Genomic DNA, 15,303 nt, shown 5'->3' with positions numbered 1-15,303 from the left:
ACGTTATATTGATAAAGTACTCACTAAACTTACGATTCATTTAACTTATTTTCTTCCAAAAGTAAATTATCCAAAGCCTCTGTACACCCCCTTCTATTTACATGTAATGGTTTGGTCCTGCCTCCAAACGTGCGGCACCTGCACTTGCAGAGAGTGAAAGCATGTGAGGAGGGATGCTAGTACTTAGCCTACGTAAGTGTGTTGTACCATGTCTCAACGACTCAAAAAGTCAGGCTCTAAGAAAATAAGAAAAAGGAGAGAAAGACAAGAGAGAGGGACTAAGGTTTTTCACAAGAAAAGGTGGGTGTGGTCCATGAGTTGTGGAAATTAGTCTGTTAGCTAATGTTTTTTTTTTACTAAGCTGACATTAAAGGTGGGGTAGGTAAGTTTGAGAAACCGGCTCGAGATACACTTTTTGTTATATTCCATGGAATGCTCTTAACATTCCGATAGCAATGAATATCTAAAGTGCTCTGACAAAAAATACATAAAAAAATGGCATCTGTGGAAGCCGTGGCGCTGTAAAAAGCACGACCAATCATTTTAGCCGGCCCGGCTAAAATAACTGGATGGCCTACCTGCCTGTCAGCCTAAAATCTGTGCACAAACTTATCTCGTACCCTCATTGGTCATGTGCGCGTTCGTACGGTTGGAGGAGGGGCTCTGTAAGGAAGTCTGAAGGAAGGGGCAGATTTTTTCGGTTGTGTACTTTCAAATTCTAGCGCACTCGAGCTGGTTTCTCCATTCTTACCTACCCTACCTTTTAATAAATGCAGGCACATTTTTAGCGCCTATTCATACTAAATCAGTTGTCCCTCCCCCTGGTGCCAGGACCAACAGATCCATCTTTAGGCGCAGCAGCCCTGTCCCCCCATAATGCTGAACCTGAACCAGCTTTTCTCCCAACTGAAGGAGGTGAGCAGCATTGTGTTGAATGAATGGAGACTGGAATACAATATATATATATATATAAAAAACAAAAAGCTAACATCTAATTTAAATTAAACATTTCAAACACAGTATTTTCCCACATAGCCAATGATCTATACAAAACAAAAAACTGCTTTTAGTCTATTTAGGATGATGGGCAGTTTGAAACGTTGAGTGATCAGTCTGTATTAGGTAAACAAAATGTTAATCACCGACATTTTGGTTATGATATTAATACTAATGTTATTATATTAAAGCAGGGGTGGGGAACCTCCGGCCCCCGGGCCATATACGGACCGCTAGACCATTTGGTATGGCCCTCAAGGTAATTTATAAACAAAGTGGCCTGTGCCTGGTGGTGGGGCCCAATGTGATATATTTTCATGGGGCCCAAAATCTCCGGCGGCGCCCCTGCTGGAACTGGTGCAGCCGGGCGATTGGTTCACAACCATCGACCTGAGGGACCTTTACTTTCATGTTTTTTGCGTTTTGCCTTCCAGGGAATAGTCTACGAGTACAACAGATTGCCATTCGGCTATTCCCTATCCCCACGCACGTTCAGCAAATGTGTGACCACAGTGCTCCAGCCGTTTCGCAACCATGGCATTAGGGTTTTATTTTATCTCAACAACCTCATAGTCATGGCCAGGTCCAGGGAATGGGCAATGTTCCACACAGCCCAATTGATCTTACACCTAACCAAGTTGGGGGTTTGCGGTCAATTGGAAGAAGAGCAATCCCATACCTCACCAGCAGGTGGGGTATCTGGGGATTTTGCTCAATGCAGCCCCCATCGAGAGCGAGGGGTACGGCCCCATCGAGAGCGAGGTGTACGCCCCATCGAGAAGGAGGGCAGGCTACGTGCCACTCTGTCAGAGGACAAACAGACTTGGTGCGAGGAAGGGAGTCTAGAGCCTCTGTCCTGTACATTGGGCTCTATTCTATCCTAGCTATAGCTACTGGTGGAAACGGGACTTGTTCATGCCACAGTCAAGGTGTATGCAGCTGCCATCTCGTCCTGTCATGCGGGATTAGTCGGCGGACCAGTCTTTAGCCAACCGCTTATTAATGTCAGCTTAGCAACAGGAACTGCCATTGGGGCTCGAGGCTTTGGTTACAGAACCGTTTGAGCCTCTGGAGCTCTCCTCCGTGTAGGCGCTATCATTGAGAGAGAGAGAAACAAAAAGAAACAGCTTTGCTGCTTGCTTTGACTTCTGCCAAGAGAGTATGCGAACTGACCGCTCTATCGGTGCACCCGAGTTGCCTTTTGGTTCGTGATGACCGTAGCTGGGCGACACTCAGACCAACACTCAGATCGAACCCCTCCTCTGTTCCCAAGAACCCTAGGAGTTCTTCCAGGTCAAGGGTTATACAGCTAGATGGCTTTAGTCGTCCACCTATGCACGGCAGTGTCTTGGTCTACGCCAGGCCCGTTCATAAGGTAAGTATCTCTAAGACATGTCTGGCTCCTTTTTCATCGTCGGTGCTTGCTGGGGCAACACAGGACTGGTGAAAGGAGGAGGGCTGTGGGTCAGTTAGCTGTATCTGACCCCCAGGGACATAATGCACTTACGTTGTCCCATGCTCCTTAGGGACCTGGGAAACGTGGTGCGCAGTAAGCCCCATATACAGGGCTGGAAGGCGGGGAGAGCGTTCCCCACTACGGTCCATGCACACTCTACACGAGGTAAGCGTGTGTGAGTGTGGGGGATATGGTGCACTTACATTCTCCCCATGCTCCTTAGGGACCTGGGAAACATAGTGTGCAGTGTATATTCATTTGCGCTGGCACCTGCATGGTGGCGCTATGGGCTTATTCAGACCAATTAGGCTCTACCCAGCCAAGTAAGCTGCGGCCCCGACTTCTCCACGGTCACAACCGGATGATAGAAAGTTGGGGTGCGGTGGCTGTTAACCAAAGGCCGGTCAGGGGCAGTGTGGTGGGTCGATGTTGTAGGGCGACAGAGCGTTTATCCATCGGGGCTCCACCCACTGTACCCATAGATTCCAGTAGAGGGCGGAGCCTGTGTGAGATAGAACGGGGGGTTACGTATTGCAACCCTAGTTCAATAAGCACAGGCGGAGCCCTCTACTTAGGGACCCTGTCTTTCCTATGCCGCTCGCTGAAGAGGGTGTAGGATGACAGTCTGGAGGTGTAGCTGCCTTATATGCGCACACATTCAGCCCTGATTGGCCGGCTACGTTTATACAACTTCAGTGTGTGAACGCTCGCGTATCATTGATGAGAGTAGTACCCATAGATTCCAGTAGAGTGCTCCCCCTGTTCTTATAGAACTAGGGTTACAACATGTGACCCACCGTTTCCCATCAAGCATTTCGCTTCTGCAGCTCGTGGAGAGAAACTGCTCCGCCTCGCTTTCAAGGCTGCCGGTGTCTTTTCAACGTCCCAAGCAGTCGAGTCTCCAGAGCAAGTCGGACAAAATGACTAACCATCATGCAACGCACTAGCAAGACGGCGGTCTCAATTGCGCAGGTCTGCGTCAGTCTCGCTCATCTCAAAACGAGCCTAGTATCTCATATACACTAAGAAAAAGGGCGTATCTGATTAAAATAGGAAAAAGGCTGGAGTTGAAAAGTAACAGTAATCAATTGTTATAATCAGTTATTCACTGAATAACAATACATTACATTATACCTGGCCTAATAACTGTTTGGCAAATAAAAAAGGACTTTAAAATATTGGAATATCCAATATAGCAATATAATTATATACGACAACAGCATATTTCATGCAGATCATGTAAGTTTCAGATTGATTTGAAACGACATACTAGCCTACTCTGCCTGAATGACTTGCAAAGACTGGTAGAAGTCCACATAGGAGTGAGGGATACTCCCATTTGTGCAGTTAGTCTTTATTTTTCACAGCAGTGATCCCAGGTGGACCTGTGTGCATCTTCTTTGGTTCAATTGCATGAGCAGCTCTGGTCTCCTGCTTTTCAACTTGCAGCTTGGTCGGAAAGCTCATATTTGAACTAAATCCCTTTCGGATCCTCTTTCGGATCCAGCCATTTCATTTTCTGCCAACTAACTGTTTGTCCCTCTGTGTCTTTGGTTCTGTTTCTGACCGTGTGTTGTAGTAGGGCTGTGCAATTAATCATATTTTAACCCTCTGGTATCACTGTGGACGTTTTTGTCCATATGGGTCATTTTTCACTTTTCATTTTGCAATGACTTTGGTTGTGTTGTTGCAAATGGCCTAATTTTTTGTAACTATTTTTGGCTATTTTCTCGATCTATTTTGGAATTCCATTTTAATTTTTCAAATCGGTCTTTAATTCACTGTGTAACAAATCGACTACGCAAATTAGTCATTCGAGACAAAAATGTCTACTGCAAAATACTTTGATAAAAATATTATTATTACAACATTTTCAGGTTCAATCTTTAAAGCAACTTCCGCTCTAATAGAAAATACTAAAAATGTAATCATTTTCAGGATTTTAAAGCTTTAAATGCCATTTTGAAAACATGAAACCGCTGTTTTTTTTAATGATGAAAATAGAGAAAATTAGTTATTTTCCAAAAAAATACATATCTGGTGACTGCCTCTTTTTTTTTATAACAGTCTTGGATATGTCAAAGATTAGCAGCAAAATTGATTTTTTTGCATTATTATTTAAAAACTTTTTGGGGTTAAATCTTTCAATCAACTTCAGTCCTGATCAAAAATACCAAATGTTAACTTATATTAAGGATTTTAACCCTTTAACTGCGAGTTTGAAAACATGAATTTGCGTTTTCTATGAAAAACATGCACAAAAAGGCAGTTATTTTCCATATAATGAATGTTGGGGGGGCCGGCTTTTTTTAATTTTATCACAGTCTTGGATATCTCAAATATTAGCAACAATGGTGTCCTGCAGCTGAAGTTACGGGCTGCATGAGACCTCTTGTCCCACAGAGAAGCTCCTCTTCATCTTACTGCTTGTTGCGTATCACAGGAATGAAATGACCATCCAGCCAAACTACACATATTTGAAGCTTTGGCTTTGCAGCCAGGTGTTTTTATTTACTTCAAGGACTGTATGTATGGCTGTGTATGTCTGTTTGCTAAAGAGACATTATCAAAGGACTTTGAAGTTCCAAACAATTCAAAACATCGGGGTCAAGCTGGGTCAATATCATACATCTGTTTACCTCTAAGACACATGAAACACCACAAATGAAAAACAAAACGCCATGAGAGCACACTTAATCCTGTCTCATTCTCACTCACACACACACAAGGTATAAGGAGGTTTAATATATACGAGTGTGTATGAGTTTGGGAATGAGGGAGTGAGAGAAAAAGAGAGAGAAAGAAACAAAGATATGAGGCGAAAACTGCAACTTGCTGTAAACCAAATCTACTGTTGTCTCTGTACACGCACGCACGCACGCACGCACACACACTTCTCAGCTGATACCACTCTTCCACATCCATACCAACACACCTACATCATATTAGTTGCATACATTTATTCCAATGGCTGGCAGGGCCCCATTATACAACAGGCAAATAAACCAAGAAATGACAAGCATGTAAATGGTAATGGTAAAATGTCACATCTGGCGATATACAGTAAAAAGGACAAATTGAACTATTTTCCTCCAATATAAAACCCTGACATTACAAAATGCATGATTTTATACCGGCATGGCGGAGAGATCGAAAGATGTGGTTATAATGGGAGTGGATGGGACATGAGTGGCTAATGTGTGAGTTTTTTTGTTTAATCTGATTCTGTGCAAAAACTAATAATCCACCAAAATCAATGTTGTTGCTAATCTTTGACATATCCAAGACTGTGATAAAAAAAAAGCCGACCCCCCCACCATTCATTATATGGAAAATAACTGCCTTTTTGTGCATGTTTTTCATAGAAAACGCGAATTCAGGTTTTCAAACTGGCAGTTAAAGGGTTAAAATCCTGAACATAAGTTAACATGTGGTATTTTTGATCAGGACTAAAGTTGATTGAAAGATTTAACCCCAAAAAGTTTTTAAAAATATTAATCTGTTGTCGTTTTAGAGCAGTTTTTGGAAGTGGACATTTTTGTCCCGAATGAATAATGTGTGAGTTTTTTTGTTTAATCAGATTTTGTGCAAAAACTAATAATCAACCAAAATCAATGTTGTTGCTAATCTTTGACATATCCAAGACTGTGATAAAAAAAAAAAAAGCCGACCCCCCCAACATTTATTATATGGAAAATAACTGCCTTTTTGTGCATGTTTTTCATATAAAACGCAAATTCATGTTTACAAACTGGCAGTTCAAGGGTTAAAATCCTGAATATAATTTAAAATTTTGTATTTTTGATCAGGACTGAAGTTGATTGAAAGATTTAACCGCAAACATTTAAAAAATATATTAATCTGTTGTCATTTTAGAGCAGTTTTTGGAAGTGGACATTTTTGTCCCGAATGACTAATATGTAACTTTTTTGTGCAATCTGATTTTGTGCAAAAACTAATGATGCAAAAAAAATCAATTTTGCTGCTAATCTTTGACATATCCAAGACTTATAAAAAAAAAAAGGGCCAGTCACCAGATATGTATTTTTTGGAAAATAACTAATTTTCTGTTTTCATCATGAAAAAAAACAGCAGTTTCATGTTTTCAAAATGGCATTTAAAGGGTTAAAATCCTGAAAATTATTACATTTTTGGTATTTTCTATTAGAGCGGAAGTTGCTTTAAAGATTGAACCCAAAAAAGTTGTGAAAAAAACCTTTTAATATAATGTTTTTATCAAAGTATTTTTGCAGTGGACATTTTTGTCTCGAATGACTAATTTGCGTAGTCCAATCGAATGATACCGGAGGGTTTTAATCTCGATTTTTGGCTTGCAACGATTACGAAAACAATATAATTGAAATAAAACGATTATTTTTGCTGCGTGCGCTTTCGCCCCTCCCTAAAAGCCCCCCTCGGCCAGGTTGTGAGGGGAAATTAGTGAAAATAGAATGGGCCATGCTCGTCTCTTGTCCTGGGTGGCAGATACGTCACTTCCGCCTAAAACCCAGGAGGTATACGATCTAGCACTAACCTGGTTGGTTGGTTGCCCTTCCGTTAATTCTCCGCGGTGGATTTAGCAACAAGTAGTTCATGTTGTTCTCCATGTCCACTTGTTGCTGATGGTTGTGGTAGAGGAGCTATAGATTTTGTACTAACATCTGTATCATGGTCAGTAGCGTATGGAGCACGAAAGCAACCCTGTGATCCGCCATTGTTGTTGTTGGCGAAACACATCAGCAATGACGCGGGGGTGAGCAGCAGAGGTGGGGATAGGTGGGGGTATGGTGTCATCGTTATCAGAAAATGATCGTATTGGGCGTACACACGGAACCGCAAGCGTTTCATCCGCAGATCTACCCACCTTGGGAGATGTTATCGTTATCCGCGTATACGTGTCGGCCTCGTGTGGACAAACCGTCTATACGATAGAGAACTGTAGCAGATACAACCCGTTTCGTCTCTGTGTGGACGAGGCCTAACTAACAAGCAACTGCATTACTGTGTTGTTCTCGTAGAAATAAGATGAATGTGTGCTTTTGAATGCTACAATAAAAGCCCAGAGTTTCATTATAGAAAATAATTACAATACAATTCATAAAATTATCAGAAACATAAATAAATGTTCCTCAAATGGATCCCTAAAGAGGGGGACAACAAGAAGTCAATAATGACACAAGAAAAAATGTGTTGTTTACATGCTGAGCGTCCAGCTCCTACACATACAGTACAATGGCCTCAATTGACCAGAGTGGTCCACAGCGAGACGTCACTGTTTGAATCAGCTCTCAGTTTCACAAAAAAAAACTATAACATTTCATCTCAGCTCAAACAGGCTTTTTAAAGGAGGATTTAAGTCAAATAGTAATAAACATGAAATTACTGAAAAAGTAGAAGTACACATTTGAACCAATATGATAAAATCAGAGGTATGTATGTGACACCTGTACCTGTACCTTACCTTTGTAAAGGTAAACCTGTACACCTGTATGTGACAATGCATCAGGTGAAGACTTTACATTTTGATCTGGCCGGAGGTGATAAAGTTAAATTTGTCCACAGTAAGTGGGACATAACTCTTGTCTTTTTCATCCAGAAAGTAGATCGGGTCGGTGATTTGATTTGGGTTGAAACCCTCCGCCACCAGCTTCATCTTCAAATGCTTAAATGTGCCTGTAACATCCAAGGAGCTCTGTAATCACAGAACAATGAGTTATTAAGGAAAGGAAAGAATAAAATGTTTAAACCAAAGCAATTTAGTAAAGTATAGAAAATACTGGAGTTGAAGTACCTGAATCCTCAGGAATCGTGGCCTTGCGTAGGCCGGCAGGACATTTTCAACATGTTTGAAAACAGCTGCCGAGTCAAATCTGAGTCCTTCAGTTAAGTTAATGGCAGCCATTCCTGCTCTCCCCTCATGACCTGGAATAAGTTAAACAGAAGTGAAATAAACATATTCTGCAGAGGTCATTTCAGCTTGAGCTTCAAAAAAAGTACAAATTGTGAGCAGGGAATGAATGTTATCAGGTTGCATGTGAAGGAGTAAAGTGGCATTACACAAAATGCTTTGATGTCCTTCACAGGAGGTCCGTGTAAAAAAAAATGACAACATTGAAATATCACTTGATATTATATTGAGCAGCAATGCCCCTTGTGGAGAACAGAAAACTAGCATGCATTTAACTTATAGGCAGAACATGTCTCAATCTAGTTGAAAACAGTACAAACTACAATTGTGAAGCAAGGGCTCTAGATTGTAAGCCTGTTACAATATAATGCATGTTATAATGCTATAACGGATCATAAACAGATATTTTTTTTTAGGTAAGAACAGGTACATTTTTGTTTTAAATGTCCGAAAGTCGGTTTTTCCACTGCACAATAATAATTACATACTTTTTATATCGGAGGTTTTTCAACTAATGTCCAACTGCAATTGTCGACCATGTTAGTGAGCAGAACAAATCATAGGGTAAAATTAAAATAACGACTTCCCCCATGTTTTCTGGAAAGCTTTTCAGCTCACCTATTTGCACTTTGCCCTGACTGCTTTACATAATCAGGGTCCTAGTTAAGCAAGTGCAAATACCTGCTATACAAAAAGGGTAATAACATGTTAATGACTGTTTACTGAAAAACACCTGTACACTCCAATAAAAACCTGGCAGACCTGGCGCAATATAAAATACAACACTGAGGTATTAAATGATAAACTTGTGTGATCATCAAAGACATTCTCTGTAAATTAGACAGGCCATTACTCAACAGAACCCGTTGATGCAGATTATTTAATGATGAAAACAACAATTGGTAAATTGCGGCTGTAGGTAACTTCACTGTTTCTACTCATCACTTTTCTGCTGTGTCAGAAAGAACAAAGAGAAGATATACAGTGAGGTTACCTGGCACTTCCACTCCATAAACGTTGGCTTCTTTAATGCAGTCAACCATCGTGATCACGTCAGCCACCTCAGTTGTAGCCACGTTCTCTCCTTTCCATCTAGCATTAGAAACAAACAAACATTAACGCTGTGTTCAAGGTCATTGAACGTCAAACATCAGGTGGCTGAAACTCCCAAGATGCACTCACCTGAAAGTGTCTCCCACTCGATCCTGAAAGTAGATGAAGTTATCCTCCTCTATGCGTAGCAGGTCACCAGTGTTGAAGTACAAGTCTCCTTTCCTCAGGACATCATGCAGCCTCTTCTTCTCAGACTGCTGCAGGTCTCCCATATACCCCGAGAACGGAGCCATCAAGGATATTTCAGAAACCAAGAGTCCAGGCTCACCTGCAGTTAGTTCATCACAATCATGACCCCGTACTCACTATAGCACAAGGTGAAATATATACACATATACGTGTTTGTAATATATACAGACACATATACTGGTGTGTTGACCTTATACATAAGCTTTTTACTCAATAAAAGAGCTGTTTGCATAGCTGTCGTGTCATTTTTATAACTAACAACTTGAGCAAAACTTTATAATAATTAAAAATAGTTTTATGTCCAAAGGTTCACCAAAATAATAATATAAAGATTGTTTCTAAGATCATTCTTTACTCCATCAGGTATAAAATATGTCAAACATTTGTATTCATTCCTGTATTTCTTTCTTGGGGGGGGGGGGGCTCCCAAATGGTACAATATTTGTACATTGAGTCTACATTTCTTTACATTTCAAAATGTGACTTCTACTTCTGTTCCCCACAGCCCCCGTAATAATGCACCTTTGGCAGCCTCTATGCATAAACCAGAGGAGTCCCTCAGAGGTGTTTCTGTTTCAACGTCGAATTTGATCACAGCGTGTGGAAAGTATCTCTGCAAGATAAAAAGAAAGAAAAGTAAAGTCAAAAAATTGCTCATTGATTAAAAGCTTTAACCTCATAATGTGAAATGAAATCTGGGAATTTACCCTATGGAGGAAGGAGTCTCGGCCCACAGCCCCGATCTTGCCGCTGTAATTTATCAGACCAAAATTCCCTTCAGTCGCTCCATAAAACTCTCTGATTTTAACGTTTCCAAACCTGCTGATGAAGTCCCTCCAAACATCGGCTCTGATCCCGTTGCCTACTGCAAGTCTCACTTTGTGGCTTCGATCATTAGGTTTCTGTGGGGGAATTTTTTTTTAAAAACCAGTTATTTTTATATCTGGTGAGCTCTAAAGTATCATCAATGTTAGTTCTGTGATACCTTTGGTGTGTTGCACAAGTAACGCATGATTTCCCCTATGTACTGTATGACGGTGACGTCATATTTCCTGCAGTCGTTCCAGAACTGCGACACAGAGAACTTACTCCTCAAAGCCACTGTGATACTTGCACACAGCAACAGACAAAAAAACAACTGAGAGGATAGAATTGGTCATTTTGGTCTCTCAACAAATCTATGATCGACCTACAAACACATTGTCTGTGCAGCAAAGCTTTATAGGACTTGTTCCTTTGTGCCACAAAACTCCAATGTTTCCTAAAACTACGATAAGAGAGAGAGTTACGCTGATCCATCTGGACAAAGATGGAGTCGGACTCAAGGAAGGATGCGGCTGCGAGGTGGCCAGTTTTCCACTTTTATTATGTTCCAGAAAGTCTGTGTTGAACTTGATGGGGTTTTAAAAAAAGAGGCAGCACGTTTTGGGCCTTTCACAATGTCTCAAATGCCCACTGGAGGATTTGGATCTTCTTTGGGAGGATGCAGATCAGCTGAGCCAGGCTGATACGCATCCTGTTCTTCTGCCTCCTCGAACTTCAGTGCTTTCATCTCCATCATGATGTTGTCAATCCTCACCTCCTCTTTGTTTTTTATGCTGGCAATAACTATTGTTTTGCCATCATGGCTTTCAGCTTTTGATTGGCTTCCCCCTCCCCTTGCTGCCTCCTGAATATCATCAACATCTCCGTCAAACTGGTCCCACGGTGAAGTCATGCTTGCGGCTGGCTATTTCGGACTCCTCTCTGACTTTGTGCTGGAGGGAATAGTTGGCATACTTGGAGTTCAGGGCAGTATGGGGAGCCTTGTCCTGCTCTTGCTCCAACAGACACTTCCTCCTCACTTGGTGGATCTTCAAACCGAGATCAGTCTTTCAGATTCTGCCACGTATACACTGCTCGCTTGTTATCGTTTGTTCATTGCTCGGGTTCGATGTCATTGGGTCAGTCTGACTGGGTTTCTCTTCGACCCCTCTGTGCTTTAATCTTTATATTTTATTATCTGAGCTATCCCTGATTGAAAATAACCAACTTTGTATTAATATATTCAATTAGTGAGAACAATACAATATAACACCACAACAAAACTACTGATGCTGTTAAAACATTCTTTACCAGATCATTAGATATATACCCACAAGTGTTTACCTCTGTCAATAGCTGAAGCAAATCCAAGGAAGCCGGTGGTGTGATAAAGAGGGAGGCTGATATAAATCACATCATCAGAGTTCATTCCTGCTATAGACGGGAAGCCGGCTACTTGCCACAGTTTGGCATGAGAGATCGCAGCTGCTTTAGGGAAACCTGTTGACAGAGAAGCCAGAGGCATGTTGTGTTGTACACTGAACATCAAATCAAGTTTTATATATATATAGCACATTTATAAACGATTTTTGGTCGAGCCAAAGTGCTGTACATATAATAAAAATAGCCTACAGTAGAGACACTTTACAGCTAATACAACAGTACAGATTGTTCAGAATATCAGTATGAGAAAAACGACACCCTCTTTATCCTTTGACCCTTACATCGTACAAGGAAAAACTTCTGGAGAAAACCCACAGTTTAAGGACATTTTAAGAAATAGGCCTATTTCACCCACAGAATAACCATTGTACCATTTTTATCAACTCACCCCATGTTACTTTAAATTCTTGAAAACAACTTGATAAATATCCACTGGGGACAAAGATGTTTTGATGAACTTAAGTAAATGTTGGCCGTGTATTAAAACAGCAAAACAATATTAAAAACTTCTTTTATATGCTCTCTACTTTCCGAAACATGTGCATTTTCACTTGTCCTCAATGACTTTAATTCATCAAGACTTTCTTCTGTTTATGTTTTTTGTATTCACCTTAAAGAAATGCAAGAGAAACAAAGTGTCCTTACTGAATTCAACTTTAATTCCTCAAGACTTTTTTTTACAAGAAGTCCAGGTAACTCAGGTCAGTTATTGATATACAAATGATTTCTGCACCTGGGGAAACTCACCTGTTGTCCCGGATGTGTAAATGTAGGCTGCTGGACTCCGCAGGGTTAAATGTGACCTTAAATCCTTGGACAGCGGCTCAGAGGAGGCCTGGCTCATTTTATCTTTGAAGCTCTGCACATCTGCAGTCCGGCATCTGTCAGTCAGGATGAACACAGTGACCTGCTGCTCCAACAGAACAGGCAAGACCTCATCCACAGCATCCTGTAACTCTGACAAGAAAATAAAATGAGCATCTCCTCTTCGCCTTTGTGCTTCCCTGCAGCTGAGGCAGTGGTTAACTGCACATGCACCAGTGTTCAGAAGTAAAGTCAAAAATACCAATGATTTTTGATCTTATTTAATCTACTTGTTCTTTTAAATGTGGATACTTTTACCTCGAGAAAAAAACATCTGAGAGTTCAAGGGGGAAACCATTATTTAGTGGAAGTGGACATTGTGACAACAAGGCACTGCTGTATTTAGATCATTTCCCCTGCAGCAAATTGTTATGTACGTATGGTTCACATTATGATGTCCATATTATGAGTGTGCCTATCCTCTGTGCATTCCTTTCTGACACTAAAAGGACATTTACTTGAAAAAAAAGATAGTTCCACGTGACACAAGTTTACTTTTAGTTACTTCTTACTCTAAATAAATGAATTGGGCCTAGTCGAAAGGAAATTGCATCTCCCAGAGCCTTTACAAAATAAAAATAAAAAACTGACTTAAAACAGTGACAGTTCTACAACGAAAACATTTCTTATTATTAAAACAATCATCTTAATTAGTTTACTCAATTCATTGATTAAAAGAAAGACTGATATCCCTAAAAACCTACACTGAAGTTAGGGTACATCACATAGATGAGTTATTGATCCGTGAAATCCGAATCTGCCAATATCGTTCTAACTTTACTCAATTCACTTAATGTTTTCACGACGGCCACAATAAGCGATGAAACCTGATTACCTTCCGCAGCGACCAGAATCCTGGCTCCGCTGCACTTGAAGCAGTGTAACAGGGACTTGGATCTGATGTTGCAGTTGAGTAAAGCAGCGGTACATCCGATCTTCACCAAACCCAGCCACAGCCACAGAAACACGGGCTCATTTCCGAGGAACAGCGCGACCGTGTCTCCTTGCTTCAGCATGCCGCTCTGCAGGAACACCCGGGCCGCCTTGTTACTGAGCTCCTCCGCGTCCCGGTAGGTAAAGGTCTCATCTCCGAACAAGATGAACGGCTTGTGTGGATGCTCCTTCTCTGCGTCTATGAACCGATCCAGTATAGAGTAGTTGGTCTGCATGTATTTCAGGATGCGGCTCCTCCTTTTCAACTTTTTACGCACGAATTGGACATCCTGGAAAAAGTGCGGATTGCGGAAAAATAGGGCGAGAAGACCCACCGCGGCAAACACTATCCAGACAAGCATTGTGATCTGTGATCAACTCCAGCTGCCTGTGGAAGTCTGACCAGTTTATAACAGAGATAAAACAAAGGTGGGAGCATAAAGGAGGAGCACAGCCTACATAAGGGTTATTAATCTAGTAGGATCATGTCGTCAGATCACTGATTAACAAAACATAAACATTAAAATTGAACAACATGAAGATAAACTGAGAGTAAAGTTGCAATATTCTCACGATTGTCTCCCAATGTCAGCAAATGAAAAACGCCCCCTCACACGCCCCCGAAGTCGGAAACCCCAAAACGTCGTGTAGCCTACTTATGTAAGAAACTGAATACTACAGCAAAAAACAATCTTGGAGAAACTGGATCAAGTGTTTGAGAATTTTTTCCATACAAAATTACTGAAATGATCAATAAGCTGTCAAACATTTCAAATGATTATTTTAATGATTGTCTAGATGGAACAGCATGCTTGATCTAGTTCAGGGGTCGGCAACAGGATCCGGACCCAGACGCCGACCTATACGGACCCGGAGCTATAATCAATACATTAATAGGGGATTTTTCGGCGCCTCACGCTTTTTTAATGCTGATTTGGGTGACTTGTGTAATTCGTGGAGAACCGAAGAGTTTTCGTTTTGGGGGTGGGGGGGAGGAGTCCATTCGACTGACGGACAACTTCTCACTTCAAAAAAGAAGAAGAAATCTAGACCGCAAAAATAATTAAACGAGCGAGTACCTGTTTTACCTGGCCAAGGACAGGTTCCTTGAACACAACGAGCGTAACGTGTCTTCACGTGGTTATGTCTCGTCTGAAAGGACTGCTGGCGGAGAGCACCGGAACGCCGTTCCAGCCCTTCAAATATTGCAGTAGCCATAAGGAGCAGTACACATGCCGCAGTGTTTGCGTGGCTGTGTCTTTAGTTGTTAGCACAGTGGCGATCTGTTGTTATTAGCATCTGGTTAGCTAGCTATGCTAACGAATTTAAAGAGCTTTTCTACAACGAGGTGGAAGATAGCTCTCTCCTGAGAGGCTCAAATAACCTCAGCACAGTGAGGATAAGGCACACCTTCATATGATCATTATAGTTATTAATGAGACTAAATGAAAAACAGGTATAAAATACCGGACTCCCCTAGAGGAGATTCGGTCCCCCCCCCACACACACTTAAATCATGTTCACATGGATAGGATACTAAATACATTTGCACACATCTTGTGTCCATATCTTTCTGTTTTGGTGGTCATGCCACAAC

General features: G+C 41.3%; 1 protein-coding gene across 1 annotated transcript; it reads right to left on the bottom strand.

Annotated features, from left to right (window-relative positions):
- Positions 1 to 7,946: 7,946 nt before the first annotated feature.
- Positions 7,947 to 14,300, bottom strand: LOC307041291 (long-chain fatty acid transport protein 2-like). The gene is made up of 11 exons (XM_079684605.1): positions 13,609 to 14,300; positions 12,657 to 12,866; positions 11,797 to 11,966; positions 11,369 to 11,515; positions 10,648 to 10,812; positions 10,370 to 10,564; positions 10,185 to 10,275; positions 9,543 to 9,741; positions 9,355 to 9,452; positions 8,244 to 8,374; positions 7,947 to 8,144 (listed from the first exon to the last, which is right to left on the bottom strand). The coding sequence occupies exons 1-11, from the start codon at positions 14,066 to 14,068 to the stop codon at positions 7,968 to 7,970; spliced, it is 2,043 nt and encodes a 680-aa protein (XP_079540731.1). The 5' UTR covers positions 14,069 to 14,300; the 3' UTR covers positions 7,947 to 7,967.
- Positions 14,301 to 15,303: the final 1,003 nt, after the last annotated feature.

This window comes from Notothenia rossii, assembly GCF_949606895.1.
Source record: "Notothenia rossii genome assembly, chromosome: 5".
Taxonomy (NCBI): Eukaryota; Metazoa; Chordata; class Actinopteri; order Perciformes; family Nototheniidae; genus Notothenia; species Notothenia rossii.
Note: the sequence above shows the minus strand (reverse complement) of the source record. Positions and strands in the feature narration are given on the sequence as shown.

Coding starts and splice junctions, on each gene's coding strand:
- LOC307041291 (XM_079684605.1), bottom strand. CDS start 14,068: ATGCTTGTCTGGATAGTGTTTGCCGCGGTGGGTCTTCTCGCCCTATTT. Junction 11,967..12,656: donor TTACACATCCGGGACAACAG/GTGAGTTTCCCC, acceptor CTCTGTCAACAG/GTTTCCCTAAAGCAGCTGCG. Junction 11,516..11,796: donor ACAGAGGTAAACACTTGTGG/GTATATATCTAA, acceptor CTCGGTTTGAAG/ATCCACCAAGTGAGGAGGAA.